The following is a 17665-nucleotide window of genomic DNA, read 5'->3' as shown; positions in this document are numbered from 1 at the left end:
GGAAAATGATAACCTTTCAGTGATCAGTTCTTAAAATATATATTTTTTCATTGTCAACATATTAATAATCTAAATAACCTTTCCCTGTAAAATTAATCTTTTGTGCATTGGACAGGTTAATGGATGTTAAAGGTCCATAGATGCCAATAAAGAACCTTTCACTTTGAGTGTGTATTCAGGTCATTACAAGTGGCTCAGGTATGTGTTCAAGAATAAAGCAAAAACACCTTTCCTTTATAAGGCACACAGTTTAAGGTATCATTCATGTCTGCACTTTCCACGTGCACCAAAGTTGAATAAGTATGAGAAATAGTTATACTGAGACTTGCCTTAGCAATTACCACAAAGACCAGTTCAGTGCTTTCGATTACATCGAGTCTTTTCTGTAAACTGCAGAGAAAAGTGGGTGAAAACATTAGGTTTCACGTAAGTGTTCCAGCTTGTGACCCATGGATCCCTTGAGCTTGTTTATGAGTTAGGTGCTCCAGGGACCGAGGGGGCCTCTACTGCAGCGGTCTGGACTTTCTAAACATTTGTGATGAATTAGATCATTTCCTCTTGCCCTGAGAAAGCAAGCAGCACAAATGACTAAATTAAAGGCACCTACCCTCCTGCAGACAGCCATGCTCTGCAAAGAGACAAGGGCTACAATGAGAGAGCAAAAATAGGGTTGTGAGAATACAAGACTTGACAGCTGTTTTCTCAGGGTCAGCAATGGGAGGATCACATGATTGGCCTTTGTTATTTTTTCACTATCTAGCCAATGTGTGAGCTGGTTAAATGACTGCTTAAAGGAATCGATAGTTAAAAAAAAGAAAGAAAAAAAAAAGATTTTGTCATCATTCATTCACCTTGATGTCGTTCTGAACCTGTATGAGTTTTTCCCCCCAGTGGAACACACATTTAAATATTTTGAAGAATGTTTAAGCTTCACTTCAAGAAAAATATCATATACATGCATCAAATATATACATGACAGAAAAATACATTCAAACATTTGAGTTTGATGACAAAAGTTGGCAAAATCAGCCATTTATTGAAATGAAAAAGAACTAAATGTGAACAAACATTTGATGAAATCGTTAAGTAACAGCTCAAACTTCAATATACCGAACATATATGTCATTGCAACAACAGTGTTGTACAGATTTGTTCATGGACAAAGTCTCACACAGCCTCGCAATGCAAGCCCAAAGGGGGAACAAACAGACCAGGAGCTACGGAGGAACATAGCAGACTCGTCATCACACAATGCTTTTCAGACAACTCTGAAAATGATATACATATTCTTACAGCATTTACACCTTTCGAAACAATAGTACCACAAAAATAAAACTGGAAATTTATGGACGACAGACAAAGTGAAAACAAACCACATGAAGCTGAATGGTGTCGTGATACTGCTGGAACAATATGACCAGTGCAAGGCTGACCAAGACAAGGCGGGCAGGGGAGATGACGAGAATAGACTAAAACATGCTTCTGCTGCGCCTATTCACAGAGGTTTATATACATACAGCTCATATCCATCATAAGAACAAGTAAAAAAAAAAGTGACAGAGAGAGAGAGAGGATCAAAAGAAGTCTAAACACACTGCAGCTCTGCATTCATACCAATATGGCTTCCTGGCTCAGTGCGCCCAAGTGAAATAAGAAGCACCTGAAAAGTGCTGGCATCAAGACGTTTGATAGACAGAGGCAGAAAGAAAAAAGGAAATATGAGTTGTTCTCAGCACAGAGATGGCATTGACGCAACCATCTTTAAAGAGGTTCCTACATGAGCTGCATTACCTTGAGGCCGCAAAGAGGCTGAGTGTCTAAGGAGTCATGCAGATTCAGAAGACAGCGAACACTGAATGCAAAAAAGCGACTAAAAAGAGCCGTCAACTCAAAAGGCTTTGCCATGTAATCTTTAGAGATTTCAAAGACAGTGCATGGATTGCAAAAATAAGCAGGTACCAAGTCCAGATTGGGTTGGTGAGGTCTGCTCCCTCTTTTAGACATGGGAGACTTTCTGAGACTCCCGCGCCTGCTTGATGCTGTAGAGCCACTTAATGACCCGGGCGTTCCGTTCAACGGCAGAAATTCCATAGGGAACACGCTCCCCGGCATCGTCTTCTTCATCGGTCAGGTCGTCGTTGCTATGCCGTGACTGCTCACAGTCCGAGCTGATCATGCTGGCACTACGGAAGTTGAGCGACACAATGTCAGAGTTCGCTCGGGCAAAGCTTTCCACACCTACGCTCTCCAGCTCCTCGGGATCCAGCCCACAATAGTTGAAGAAGCGCTCCACGTCTGCGCCGGCCCGAGCATAGCGGTCGCTCAGGTCTGATTTGGAGCGGTGCAGAGAGGGCCTGCGGGCCACAGAATTGCCCAACTCCAACTCTGTAGCAGTGCTGGCCAGTGTCTCTCTTTCAGGGGAGCGGTGTGCATTGTCACAAGCAGCCAAGGCCTTAGCGCTAGGCTTGGGCGGCAGTGGTGGTGCGGAAGAGCTGCTGCTACGGGCCGCTCTCAGTGGCTTGCCATTGCACATGCGGCGAATGTCTGAGGAGCTGTGGGAGGCATGCAGCGTCGAGCGCTCACCAACGGCCTCGCACGACCTTTCCTCCAGCAGCCTGCGACTCAGGTTCAAGTTGCCTCCCTGTGGACTGTGTCGACCTTGCGTGGAAGATGGCACCTTGAGCGAGTCGGTAAAAGAACGACATCCAGGTTCCGTCAGCTCGGATGAGCGATGCGGCGCCCAGCTGCGTGCCCCGACTTTGTAAGATGTCCCCTTGGCAGGCCCCTCGGATGAGGAGGAGCTGTTCAAGATGTTCTTCAGGATCTCCAGGTTGAGATTCTCCCGTTTGGTGGTGGTTGCGCAGGTGTCCGACTTGGCATTGTTGTTGGAGGCCTTCAAGCCAGATCCCACACCGCCATTCCTCTTGACAGGAACTGGGCAGACAGGAGGCTTGGCCAGTACCTGTGGCTTGATGGGTTCCTGCTTAGCGTTTATGACCTCCTGGCTCTTTACGTACTTGGCCTTGTCGGCCTCAAGACGCTCCACGGCACTCAACCGCTTCGGGTTTTGCTCAGTCTGGCGTCGGAAGTAGTCGGGCCCCTTGTTGAGGATGCGGAGTGGGACAGCAGAGGCAAAGGCCCCACCCTGGACGGCGGGCTTGCTATCTGCCTGCAGCGTCTCGGTGGGCATCTCTGCTGGTCTCTCGGCGGCCGCCGTGGTGGATTCCGCAGTGGACTCTCGTCAAGGGGCAGCCTGGAGGCACACACATCAAGCCAGATGACCGGACTATTAATCCCGTCTCCACTGGCTGTCAGCAGTGAGGCCTCATACTCACAGCTCATTAATTAGCCCCCGCTTCCTCCACGCAGCCAGGCCCCGCACAACGGAAAAAGAGAGCACTCAGCTCCAGTCAGTGTCAGCACAACCTGTCAGGCTCAGCCAGCTGGGAGGGAGCACCAGAGGATTGTGGGGAAAAGCCTTGTCGCTGCTCATTTGTTCCTGGCCAAGGCTGAGGACCTGAAACACACAAGGACCAACCATGTTAAAGGAGCAGGTGACATCACATTCCTAGCAACAACAGGAAGAGCTGCGACTCTGGCATGCTGTTGGCTGGTGATGTAAGCACGAGAAAACAACTAATAGAAACACATGTACACCTAAATATCAGTGGAATTAACACATTTGGGTGGTGGTGGGTGTGTATGAGAAAGTTTTTAAATATAGAAATATTTATATGCACTAGTGCACCGTGGTTCCTTAAGTATAACTGCAATGTTTATCCTTATATGATACATTTATATATGTTACCATTGTTCGTCCGTGTAATCAACCAATAAAGCAGGAGAATTTGATAAGCCATCTTTCTTATATATTGCTTAGAATTATTTCATAAGAAAATTATATGAATATATTCTCATAAGTCAAAAAAGGCAAATTATTCTCATAAAACTGCAAAGAAACAATGATTCAGCAATTTAAGTGTGAGTGTGCATGTTTTCTTTTTGCAGACAGAGAAATATAGACGTATGATCAGGATTCGTGTTCCTGCCAAAACCCTGAGGCTGTTTGCAGGGGGACAAGAAAACAATACATTGAAGAGAGGAAGAAACACAAAATGGGGGAAAACTTTCCTGGTCTCATAAATAAAAGTAATTACAGAGGTTCTTCGACAACAGTGTTGGTGGCGGCCACAATAGTTCTGGAAACTGCTATGACAAAGCAGTTTATGGCACAACAGTCTGTGACAATCTTCTGATTCAATCTAAGGGCTGCAGAGATTATTAAAAAAAATAAACATCAGCATAGCCATTACTGAGACGGGAAGTGAGTTTCTTTTTTGAGCTCAGGCCTGTTTTATTTTAAGCCTTCACATGCCTAGGGTCTTTAGCACAATAGGTTTATGCTGTCTTGCTTATATAGCTTCACACTTATTTAAATAGCATATCTGTACCACTTTGTAGTGTAGAAAATGGTCTGTTATTTCAAATAATGTTTTGTTATGCAGTCAATGTATGTTGACCATTTCAAGGTCTAGGTAACTTCAAACTTGTGTAAAGCATTGTCTTACAATGGCACCCATATCAGAGTTATTACACACAGTTCTTCATTTCTGTGCATCCCGACCTCAGGCATACAAATCCACTGATTACAAGCTCACAAGGGATTTTATTGTTCTATAGCAATCAGCTTAGCAGAAATATCATATAATTTAATTACAAAAACTCCCATTAGCAAGTGAACCTCACTGGACCCAAAAGCACTTTTTTTCCGCCCAAGCACTTAAAATGTCCCCAGGGTCAATTTTGGGTTATAGAGACTTTGCAAAATCTTAGAAAAGTCAGAGGTATAGTATTGGAGAAAACAGCATAAGATGGCCTTTTAAAAGGACAATTTAAACTACTTCATCTGTGGCATGCTGTCAACACACTTTTATTATAAGGTTATGTACTTATAATGGAAGTCTATGAGGTAAAAAGTTCTACATATATTGTGCTTTTTATAAGTGTTTATAAGTCGCAATTTATTTTCAGTGGCAATTGACAACGTCACAGATGTATGGAAGCTTGTTTCCGCCACAGAATAAAACATTTTAAAAGATAATTACGACTTTTTATCTCACAATTGCGAGTTTACATCTCGCAATTCTGACTTAATTTCTCAGAATTGCGAGATATAAAGTCAGAATTGCGAGATATAAAGTCAGAATTGCGAGATATAAAGTCAGAATTGCGTGAAATAAAGTAGCAATTGCGTCGTATAAAGTCAGAATTCTTTATTTCAGAACTTTACTTCACGCAATTGCGACTTTATTTCATGCAATTATCTCTCTATAAATTACAGAAAAGTCTGTCTGTCTGTGTGTGTGTGTGTGTGTGTGTCTGTCTGTCTGTCTGTCTGTGTGTCTGTTAACCACATATCTCTCGAACCGTTAGTCCGATGGATTTCAAACTTGACAGGTGTCTCGCTACGGTCACGAGTAAGTGCAGTGCCAAGTTTGACGTTGTTTGGATGAGAAATGCTAAAGATATCGTTAAATATATCATTTTTAGAAGGTTGTGGTTTAAAAATAAACATTCTGACATTAGAGAGTTGTATCGGTCAAAGAATCCCCAAGAAGGTTGTGGTTTAAAAATAAACATTCTGACAATCTGTCAGCTACACTGTTTACTTCTGAATATTATAGTTTGGTTCCAAAACGTGATAAATCCATTTTGATTAATTGGAGTAAAAATGTGTTTTCTTTACCAAGAAACCAACAATTACTAAAAACACACACAAAAACTGATTTTGCACGGGCACTTTGCACTGCTCCCTGAATCGAGGTGCTTATTCATTTGTGGATGTTAACTGAATCTATATGTCAGCTATGCTGTTTACTTCTGAAGATGATATTTCATTCTGGTGCGCTTAACGTTATCGCTACTGTGTAATAGTAGCCTATGCTATTCACCAACTAAACATATCCTATTCAATGCGTTCACAGTCTCTTTCACGGGCATCATTTGTAGTAGCCTATTCACAAACTGTATTTGCTCAAGCATAGCGTTTTCTCGGAGTTCACTGTGTGCTTTTTACCATGCACAAATAAAAATGTCACTGAACTTTTGCTGTGTAATTGTAACAATGAGCACTCAAACACACCAAACCAACAATTACTAAAAACACACACAAAAACTGATTTTGCACGGGTATTTTGCACTAGTCTATCTATAAATTACAGAAACGTCTGTCTGTCTGTGTGTGTGTGTGTCTGTCTGTCTGTCTGTCTGTGTGTCTGTTAACCACATATCTCTCGAACCGTTAGTCCGATGGATTTCAAACTTGACAGGTGTCTCGCTACGGTCACGAGTAAGTGCAGTGCCAAGTTTGACGTTGTTTGGATGAGAAATGCTAAAGATATCGTTAAATATATCATTTTTAAAAGGTTGTGGTTTAAAAATAAACATTCTGACATTAGAGAGTTGTATCGGTCAAAGAAGCCCCAAGAAGGTTGTGGTTTAAAAATAAACATTCTGACATAAACACTCAGTCAGCTACACTGTTTACTTCTGAATATTATAGTTTGGTTCCCGAACGTGATAAATCCATCTATCTATAAATTACAGAAACGTTATTTTTGATCATATTGCCATCGCAAGAAATATCTCCTGAACTTTTTTGACGGCGATCAGCTCACAAAAACTGATTTTGCACGGGCATTTTGCACTGCTCCCTGAATCGATGTGCTTATTCATTTGTGGATGTTAACTGAATCTGTAAGTCAGCTATGCTGTTTACTTCTGAATATTATATTTCATTCTGGTGCGCTTAACGCTATCGCTACTGTGTAATAGTAGCCTATGCTATTCACCAACTAAACATATCCTATTCAATGCGTTCACAGTCTCTTTCACGGGCATCATTTGTAGTTGCCTATTCACAAACTGTTTGCTCAAGCATAGCGTTTTCTCGGAGTTCACTGTGTGCTTTTTACCATGCACAAATAAAAATGTCACTGAACTTTTGCTGTGTAATTGTAACAATGAGCACTCAAACACACCAAACCAACAATTACTAAAAACACACACAAAAACTGATTTTGCACGAGCATTTTTTGCACTAGTAACACATAATTGCGAGTTTATATCTCTCAATTCTGACATCTTTTCTCAGAATTGTGAGATATAAACTCACAATTATGAGATATAAAGTCCAATTCTAAGGGAATTTTTATTTATTTTTTTTACCTCAGAATAGTTTATATCTCACAATTCTGACTTTATAACACGCAATTGCGTAACATAAAACATAAAAGCACTGGTCTGGAGTAACCTTGAGTAATACTATTTAAACTAACCTATTTTGCCATTTGTGGGACATTGGTGGGACAAAAACAAACATATACAGCAAACAACTTTGCAGTCACTTTATTGATGATTTAGCTAGACATAATATGAGCAGACTGTGATGAAAACTGTGTTCTTTAATAACGCCATCAACAATGACTGTTTATATGTTTCAGGAAGGGGTCAATGATTATAAACCTAAACCGCATATGGGGAATGGGCCTTTCTCTTCAAACATAATTACAGAACACAGAGGATACTAAAACACGGGTCATGTAGAGAGTAATAATTGTAACGATCTCCCCAAACGCCCCCGCAAAGGAAAAAAAACCCAGTCGCCTTTAATCCTCTGTGTTGAGTGCTGTAGCCCCCTCCCCCAAAACAGAGTAAGCCCAGCTGTGGGACTCCAGCCAAGAGCCATCTCACATCATTTCATCTCCCTCCAAAGCCCTTCTGAATTATCAGAGCCAAAGACAATCCCCACAGCTTTCTCAACGCACCCGCTCACCCTTATCGCCCATGTAAGAATAACCCTTTACCTCACCGCACCATCCCTGTGAGTTGGCCTGCTGAAATGAAACAGCGATTTGTAAAACGGATATTAGAACGACTTCCTACATGATCAGTATTACATGCAGGCCTCCCTGCATATGTGATCCTACGCCCTTATCAGAAACATACCTGTCATGTGTGTACTACAGTAAATATTCCTTTCTGGTCTTAAAAGACCACAATGAACTCTGTGGCTTTAGTGGAAAACACTTTGCAATAAGATTCAATTTGTAAACATCAGTTAATGCATTAGGCATTATTAATTAACAAATAAGCAATATGTTACAGCATTTATTAATCCAGTTTAGTGTGAATTTATATAGTGTGAGAGTATATATATAATATTCTCACACTATATAAATTCTCTCTCTCTCTCTCTCTCTCTCTCTCTCTCTCTCTCTCTCTCTCTCTCTCTCTCTCTCTCTCTCTCTCTCTCTCTCTCTCTCTCTCTCTCTCTCTCTCTCTCTCTCTCTCTATATATATATACACACACACACACACACACAGATTATTACTTTGACATTATTTTAAATATAACTAGCCAGTGACAGTGCAAGCATATTCGTCTAAAATAATTCTGTATTTTCAGGTTCAGAATCATGAATAATATTTATTCTGATGTCACCATTGTCCAAGCCTATTCATTTACACCCACAATGTTATATCAAATTTAACATTTAATCAACAGTGCATTTTTTCTTAACCTTTTATTATATGTCTTGGAGTATCGCAATAATATTGTATCGTGAGTTCAGTATTGACAAAGCAGATGTCCCAATTTGATTCTTAATTTGATCTTAATTTGATTCTCGATTTTCGATTCAACTTTTATTACGTATAATATATATATATACACTATACTATATATTAATATATACTAATATTACTATATATACTTTCGATTATTATTTTTGTTGTTTTTGACACATGTATCCTTGTGAAATTTCATCTTATTTATTACAATACAATTCTCAATTCAAATTTTGATACCACAGCTAAAACTACTAACTAATATAAATTTTGAACTTTATAAAAGGCAAGTAAATGGCCATTAATAAAAAACAGAACACATAATCAAACTACAATCAATAGCACAAATAAATAAATACAATAGAACAAACATACAAATGAAATTTACAGTGCTTTTCAGGTTTTCCTGGTAGGTCTAACAGTAGTTTATTATGCTGCTGTCACTTTAAGACTAATGCATGGATGCAATATACTGTTAGTATGCTGTGAGTTAAAATTGTGAGACGCAGGTCAGTGGAACTAAAGAAAGTGCAAGGTCTAGTGATAAATTCTGATAGTGTAAAATATTGATCTTGTACTCAGTGGTGTAAACGATTTTTATCCGATCAAAAAACTCTAGAATCAGAAAGTTCCTCTCCCAAATATCAGCGTTTCTGGCTAGCAAACTGCTAATCATGGTTCACAGCTGTGGCAAACTAAAAGATAAATTAAAAGCTAATAAAACAAATCCATATACCGATATAACTATACAAACCTAACAACCTAACTTTCTGTTTAGGAAACAAGTCAGCATAGGGCAAGGATATGTCAGCACTCAGCAAAAGGACAGAAAACTGCTTGTTATTTCATGAGGTCTTTATGGTTTCTTACGTACAGCTAGCAGATCATAAAGCACATCTGTATCAACGAGTGCGTTTCCCATGTTAGGAATGTTCTCTCAGCTGAACCAGTGTTATACTCTATGACCACGTAAGCCACATTCCAGTGCGCCTCGGGTCATAAAAATCACAGAAATGTGCAGAAAATACGCCACATCAGCTGAGCCGTTTGGCAAAGTAGCAACACCACCATTAAAACCATCTTGTTGTCTGAGAGGCCAAACTTTTTTCTTTTAATCCCAAACACATGATGATCACGCGAACAATTTTTTACTCAGGCAGTTTAAAACCAAAACTGACACAAAAAAAATAAAAGAAAACTACTGCTTTAAGGCCACCTGACTGCTTCAAACAACAATATAAAACATCCTACTCGTAGATGTGCGTTACGTTACTACTAGATTCACGAGTCTGTTGCGTTTATCAACTCTGAGATGATATTAAGCACCAATGTCCGGCTGGGAGTATTGGGTTACAAAATCATGTATAAAACAAAGAGAAGATTGGATTACAGCAAAAATCCTTTTATCACATTATGCCTAAAGGCTCGTCCTTTAGTTACATTTCTCAGGGTGAGAAGAACTACTGTATGATCCTGCTTCACAGCAAAACTGCTGTATGTTTTGGTGTCAAAACATTTTCTTACTAAATATTTCATATATATAAAAAGAATACGTACAAAATGATTTGTTACCATTATTTAGAACCAATAAATATTTTTTATAAATAGCCTAATAAAATCCTATTTTTACATAAAAAACACTAATTTATAAATAATTTTTTATATATATTAAAAAAATATACAACCCTTATCAGTGTCATAAAAGCACATGCAGAGGAGGTTGATTTGAGATTATCTTAAAAGCATTTTGAGCTTTAATGGAAACAAGACTTTTGGACCCGATTGTAAATATTGTAAATATTCATATGTTCGCAGTAGTTTCATAAGATTACACCGCAGCTGTACTGTTGAGTCTGGTTTCCATATGTTATCCGCTCACACCAGCAGCAGTAGCAGCAGCACGGGCTGTGACATTAGAGCTGGTTGTGTGCTGTGAGCAGTGGGCTGGACTAGAGACTCATGGAGCCAGCAGATGAGCCCCGGCCCTCAGGGGAGAGCAGCTCATTGGCTCTCCCCTCCTGTCACTCATCCAGACATGGGCCCACCGCCACAGCAGGTGTGTGTGTGTCTGAATGTGCCAGAGCTCTTGTTACATAATTATATCATATATACAAGCCACCAAACCAGTCGCAGTGTCACACAGTGTCTATTCGACTGTGTAGAAGCTTGTCTACAATGAACACATGATAACAAATTATCTAAATCCATTTGTCCTGTTATTGGAAGTAGGACATTATTTTCAAAATCAGCCATCAACCAGATGTTTAAAAAACAGCCAATGATCAGCGGCGATTATATCCTGTCAATCAAAGGGGGGCGGAAAAAGGTGTCAGACTAGGACTCATACTGTGTGAAGAAAATGGCTCATGTTGATACGCAACAATAATGCATACTCATACAAAAAAAGACAATACTTATATTAAAAAGTCTCAGCTTTCAAATTCTGTCAACTTTTATCACAAAATCACGTTTTCAAATTTTATCAAAAAAATTCAAACAATAAATTTTGTTTTGACGCTCTTAAACGGGACGTGACAGATGGCAGTGCGGAGTGCATGTCTTTTCTTCCACTTTTTCTTCCACGTCTTCACAGACAGTGAATGCACTGTCAAAAAGCAATTCACATGCGCAAAATAAAATTATATATTCATAAAATACATTTCACAAATGCAAAACACAATTCGTAGATATACAACTGTGCACAAAAACCTTCGAATGTTTAAAAATTACGAGTTTATCCTTGGATTTGTGTGAATTTTTTAGACTTTCCTGGCAGCGCACTCCTCCTTCACAGATCAGTCGCACTCTTTAGCCAATTAGATTTAAGCTTATCAATCAACCAATCATAATCACGTGAGGGCGTGCCTACCTGCATGTTACGTCTTCAGCTTTCGACCACAGTTCATGCTAAGCAGAGGAATGTGCAATTGATCGGTTCATTTCTGTGTGTTTACTGAAGTTCGAGATCAGTTGAAGCAATAGTTTATGAACTGCTGTTTAGTCCACGTGTGAACATAAACATTTATTTTTAGTACTGATGGATTTTCATGTCCTGTCCACCACACATTCAACTGATGATGATGATAATGTAATGACGTGCATACACAGGATACATCTATGTTTTGTTTTAAGCTGCATGTATTATGTAGTTTTATTGTTTCAGATTTCCGAGACAGATGATGTATGAAGTTGCAGACAACCAGTTCTGTGATCTTACCATTCCTACTGTAATTCTTTCAAAAGAGTCATGTTGCAAGCCATCCATTTTGACAGATGTTTCAACAAGATGTTGAAAGTGATGCATTGTTACTGTATTCATTTGTCTCCTGCTGACTTTATGTACATGCTCTAGGAATAAAGCCCTTGTTTTATGTCAGAATTAAAAGATTCAAAGACAGTTACATTTGATGTATAAGTTTTATTAATTTGAAAGTTTCTGAATCCTTTGGGAATAATATATATATATATATATATATATATATATATATATATATATATATATATATATATATATATATATATATATATATATATATATATATATATATATATATATATATATATATATATATATATATATATATATAAATGACTTGGTCATGAATGATTAATGTTCCTGTAACATATGAAGATCATGAACTGACAATCTTAAGTATGAAGCACTACATTGTGCGGAGTGCATGTCTTTTCTTCCACATGTCTTCACAGACAGAAGACATATTTGTCTTAGACGCTTTAATTTTATTTGTGATACTGGCACTGTAAGGCCCACAGCAATTTCAAGGATATTTTGTGATCTCAATGTCGCTGCAGTAAATCAAAGGTGCTCTGTGATAGAGGAAAGGCTCTGAAAATAAAGCCTAAGGTAAATAGCAAACCTATTAAAAGGCATCATTCTGACATCCAGACCAAACACAGGACATGCTGTGCTTTGTCGAGGGCTACCTGGCAGGCACAGGTAGCAACAGCGCATCTATTTTGAGAAGGTCTACAAAACACTAAATTCCAAGTGCACATAACCAGAATATGACCTTCTATGGCTCATGAAAGACTGCAGGTGAGCCTTTCAAAGCACAAGCACATTTGTCTGTATTCTTAAGAGAGCAACTTCGACTTTAAGCACATTTAAATATGCTCCCTTCGCTCTGGGACAGACTCTAGGAATGGCCTTTAAACTACTTTCAAAGGCCATGCTAACAGAGAAGCGTTTGACACTCCGTGAGTGTTAATTTTGGACCTTGGTTACATAAGTTCACAAGAATAAAAGCAACACCGCCGCATTGCGCCGTAAAAGCTAGAATCTGTCCACACTGGATGCGAAAAAGCGACCGTTGCAAATCTATTTGTTCTACGTATCTGAAGTAGTTCAATCGCTTGGAGTAACATGCCCTGCGAGAATATAAATGTTCTAGCACAGCTTTGCTGTGTGTGTTTCTTGCAGCAATAACTACCTAACCAGCTCTTTGAGTGAATGAGAACAAAGTTAATCTAGTTGATGTAAACGGATGCAAGGGACATTAACCCAGACTGAGGTTCGTTAAGAGCAAAGCCATGACTCAGATTATCCTGTACTAAAGCTCATGGGACAAATCTCACCACTCATGACTTTACTCATGCCTCATCAACCCAAAGCTTACGGGCTTTGATCACCCGTATAATAGTGAATGAATGATGAGCGTATGTATGCAGTTATACTGTACACTAACTATCAGGAACCCACAGCAGACTCATCCATTAAAAAGTAAATGGTGTCCTCAGCGAAGACCCTAAGCTCTCGTGCACTTAATGCTTTATCTGTTCCGGACCCAGAAAAAATAATCCCGTTAGTGCTACTCAAGGAGCAGCGAGAGGACAGCAGTGACGGAGAACTGAGGATGGCCTCAGTTGGCTTGGTGATCCTGATGCTGTGGATTGGATCACTTTACGGTCTCAGCGTATGTGTTAACATGGTTCATCATGATATTGCAATATATTCTAAAGATAATTATAAGGGCGGTTAATTAAATAATCGAAAAAAAAAAAATAATGCTTTAAAAAAATTAACAATGTGAGTACCATCTGTAACAACAGGAAACTCGACGCACCAAGCCTCACTTACGGAGAACAAGCAGAAATAAGTGAGAAGTTGTTCACACGGGACGTGTTCTTGCGTTCAAAAATAAAAAAGATTGATAGTAACGGATTAGAAAAGAAAAGAAGGATCTCTTGACGTGTTTTTCTATGGAAGCAGATCAGTCTCATGAATTCACGCAAAAAACTTGATTCACACACGCGTAGACAATTTCACATGCATGAAACAAAATTCACGTGCACAAAAAAACAATTCACGTACGTGAAAAAAAATATATATTCACAAATAACAATTCACATGCACAAAATAAAATTATATATTCATAAAATACATTTCACAAATGCAAAACACAATTTGTAGATATACAACTGTGCACAAAAACCTTTGAATGTTTAAAATGTACGAGTTTATCCTTGAATGTGAAAATCGTCATTCACGTGTGAATTACCTTGGATATGTGTGTATTTTTGAGACTTTCCTGGCAGCGCACTCCTCCTTCACAGATCAGTCGCACTCTTTAGCCAATTAGATTTAAGCTCATCAATCGACCAATCATAATCACGTGAGGGCGTGCCTACCTTCATGTTACGTCTTCAGCTTTCGACCACAGTTCATGGCTAAGCACAGGTATGTGCAGTTGATCGGTTCATTTCTATGTGTTTACTGAAGTTCGAGATCAGTTGAAGCAATAGTTTATGAACTATTAACTGATGTAAGCAAGTGCTGTGGTAATCAGATGTCCCATATTGTGTCAAAAATGAAGAAGAAATTATGCTTCTTTGGTTGTATTTTAGTGTTTGGCTCGAGGTCATGGTGCAAAGTACCCTAGGTTGATTTTACTCCGAACCATCCCTTTAAGATTGTCAGTTCATGATCTTCATATGTAACAGGAACATAAATCATTCATGACCAAGTCATTTATATATATATATATTATTCCCAAAGGATTCAGAAACTTTCAAATTAATAAAACTTATACATCAAATGTAACTGTCTTTGAATCTTTTAATTCTGACATAAAACAAGAACATGCATAATGCATGCATAGCAGGGCTTTATTCCTAGAGCATGTACATAAAGTCAGCAGGAGACAAATGAATACAGTAACAATGCATCACTTTCAACATCTTGTTGAAACATCTGTCAAAATGGATGGCTTGCAACATGACTCTTTTGAAAGAATTACAGTAGGAATGGTAAGATCACAGAACTGGTTGTCTGCAACTTCATACATCATCTGTCTCGGAAATCTGAAACAATAAAACTACATAATACATGCAGCTTAAAACAAAACATAGATGTATCCTGTGTATGCACGTCATTACATTATCATCATCATCAGTTGAATGTGTGGTGGACAGGACATGAAAATCCATCAGTACTAAAAATAAATGTTTATGTTCACACGTGGACTAAACAGCAGTTCATAAACTATTGCTTCAACTGATCTCGAACTTCAGTAAACACACAGAAATGAACCGATCAATTAATATTGAGACTGATCTGCTTCCATATTTTTCAAACTACATCAGCCTGCAATTGCACATAATTTAATCAAAACACAAAAGAAAACCAAACAAAACAAAAATGAAATATTGTTTCACAAATGTCCAGTGTGACTGAATGTGATGGTTTAGCAGTCTTGGACAAACTGCTGAGAATTAGACACACCACAGATGACTTGACTTGAGCAGCCAAATTCTCATTCTCTTTTTCATCAATTGTGTTAACAGATTGTGGACAATGGAAAAAATGGAATTCCGAACATCACGCGATTACACTTTAACGGCTTGTTAGTGAGTCTGGATTCTGGAACACATTGATTTCATCATTGCCTTTACCCAGATGAACATACTGAGTTACGCACTTCTGAAGGGTTGGAAATGATCAAAGGGAATGTGTCAGCTTGTACAACCCATTCGCTTAAGAGGAAATGACATGAGAAAAACTTTTCCTGCACTAAAAGCTGCTCCCTCAGGTACCTCTTGTGTTTCTGTGAAAGAACATCTGCTAACGCACACAACAACAAACACAACACATTAGCAGGACCTGGGAATGCAAACAGACTCTCTGCCCTCAGCACTGCAGATATCATATGAAATGTTTGTTGGTGTATAGACAATTGGTTGGCTAGTGTTGTTCAAAGTATAGTTTTTACAACTAACTAGTAGTCTATAAGTGATACTGGATGGAAGGGCATTTAAGAAGATGAAAGATGAAGTAACCAACCTCTGCGTGGCTCAGGTTTTAACAGGCTCCGAGCTGCTGTCCGAGCCGCTCTTGTCCTCCAGATGCTGCAGGTTATCAGTGGGGGTGACGTCTAGGCAAGAGAAAACAGCAGGTAAGATGCTGCCATCACAAATCAGTGAACAGTAAACTCAATGTTTTTCTGATAATGAGAAAGCAATGAGAAAATTGTTGCATAATAACAATGGTAAAGAACCAGGGTGAGGAATTTTTTTGTGTGACATGTACACCTTAAATAAAGCTTTTATACAAATAGGAATACTAAGGAATGAGAACTAGGAGTTGTGTAAGAAATTGTGTAGAATCCAAACTATATATAATAAAAAGTAAAGAAAATTACATTAGAAGTTAGAACAATTTCTATAGCATGGCGGGGAAAAAAAGTCAATCAGTTAAAGGTACAATATGCAAGAATTTTTTGCCGCTAGAGGGCGCTACATTCCAAACAACAACAACGGCGTAGCTTGATGACGATGTGAAGGAGCGTGGAATGATGGGAACTGTCGTTTTCAACTCCACTGTGGATATAAATCAGTCAGACGGGAATCGAAAAATCATGTTCATGGATGAGGCTAAGTTCTATTTTTAGTTCTATTTTTATAATGACATGCTTTTTGTGGCGAGGGGGGCGTGGTTCAGCGCGGTCTGTAATGGGAGAGAGAAGAGCGGGACGCAAGTAGGTCAAGTGCAAATGACGAACACCTGTGTCTTATTGCAGTGATCGGCGTGGAGAGACCGCTTATAAGCTGGAACGAGAGAGAGACTGAAGAGAAAATTGGACGCAGAGAAAGAAAACCGGTGGATCCGAGCTCTCATTTTTGAACTGTTTTGTGCCGTCGCGGTTGCCACGGTGAATGTGCGTTGTGCATGACTTTTGTTTGTTTTGTTTTATTTTAATAAAGTACGAGTCCCAGTCACGCCGACCTGTCTTCTTCCTTCCTGACTCTTGAACCTCATCACACTTTTATTTCATTAAAATGAATTAACCGCAAGAAAAGTAAGGTTTAATACTAAATTGGTTATCATAGATGTTACTGTATGTCGAATTCATTGTTGTGATAACGTGGCGCAGTTTTACGTGTTCTAAACAATTGTTGTAAAAGTACATTCGAACATACCCACATCATTTGCCAAAATACTGATTAATCTTTATGTATAACACATGCTATATTTAGTTACATGGCCATAAACACCAGACGTGATAAACAATGTCAATAAACTAAACACAAACCTAAAGCAATAATACTTCCCTTACATAAACATAACTATTACCGAATGCTACATTTGGAAAATATAAAATTAAGCATGCTTTGTCGACAGAACCAGCTGCAATCGGTAAAGAATAATTGTGTTCCATAACAACTGCAAGAAACAAGCTAACGTTTGTTGCTTGATAGACGCTACAACTACAACTTCCGCATTTGTCCAGGAGTCCACGCAGTACGAGCGGAAACCGAGGGTAATGCGGATATGACGCAATTGACTGCCGACTCCCAGCTCCCCCCTGCTCTAACGCCCCGTTTCCTTGGTTAAAATCGCAATTTTCTCACGATTTAAAAATAGTTGGAAACATTTGGGATATTGTAAGTAATCAACTTAACAAAATATATAACACTGGCCTTGAGATTATGGGATATTTTAATGCAAAATTCTTACATATTGTACCTTTAATTACATTTTCAGAATTTTGACAAATATTACTGTTGACAGTGTCTTCAT

At 38.9% G+C, this 17665-nt stretch overlaps 1 protein-coding gene across 1 annotated transcript in view; it reads right to left on the bottom strand.

Annotated features, from left to right (window-relative positions):
* fam110b (family with sequence similarity 110 member B) overlaps window positions 1-17665 on the bottom strand; it is a 50608-nt gene continuing 32943 nt past the window's right edge. The window contains exons 2-3 of the mRNA XM_079877505.1: window positions 15929-16019; window positions 1-3517 (exon numbers count right to left, since the gene is read on the bottom strand). Coding sequence (XP_079733631.1) covers window positions 1997-3190 — 1194 coding nt within the window. The 5' untranslated portion in view covers window positions 3191-3517; window positions 15929-16019 and the 3' untranslated portion in view covers window positions 1-1996. The remainder of the gene's footprint in view (window positions 3518-15928; window positions 16020-17665) is intronic.

The sequence above is a fragment of the Squalius cephalus genome, assembly GCF_949319135.1.
Source record: "Squalius cephalus genome assembly, chromosome: 7".
In the NCBI taxonomy this organism is placed as follows: Eukaryota; Metazoa; Chordata; class Actinopteri; order Cypriniformes; family Leuciscidae; genus Squalius; species Squalius cephalus.
This window is presented reverse-complemented; position numbering and strand designations above follow the sequence as displayed.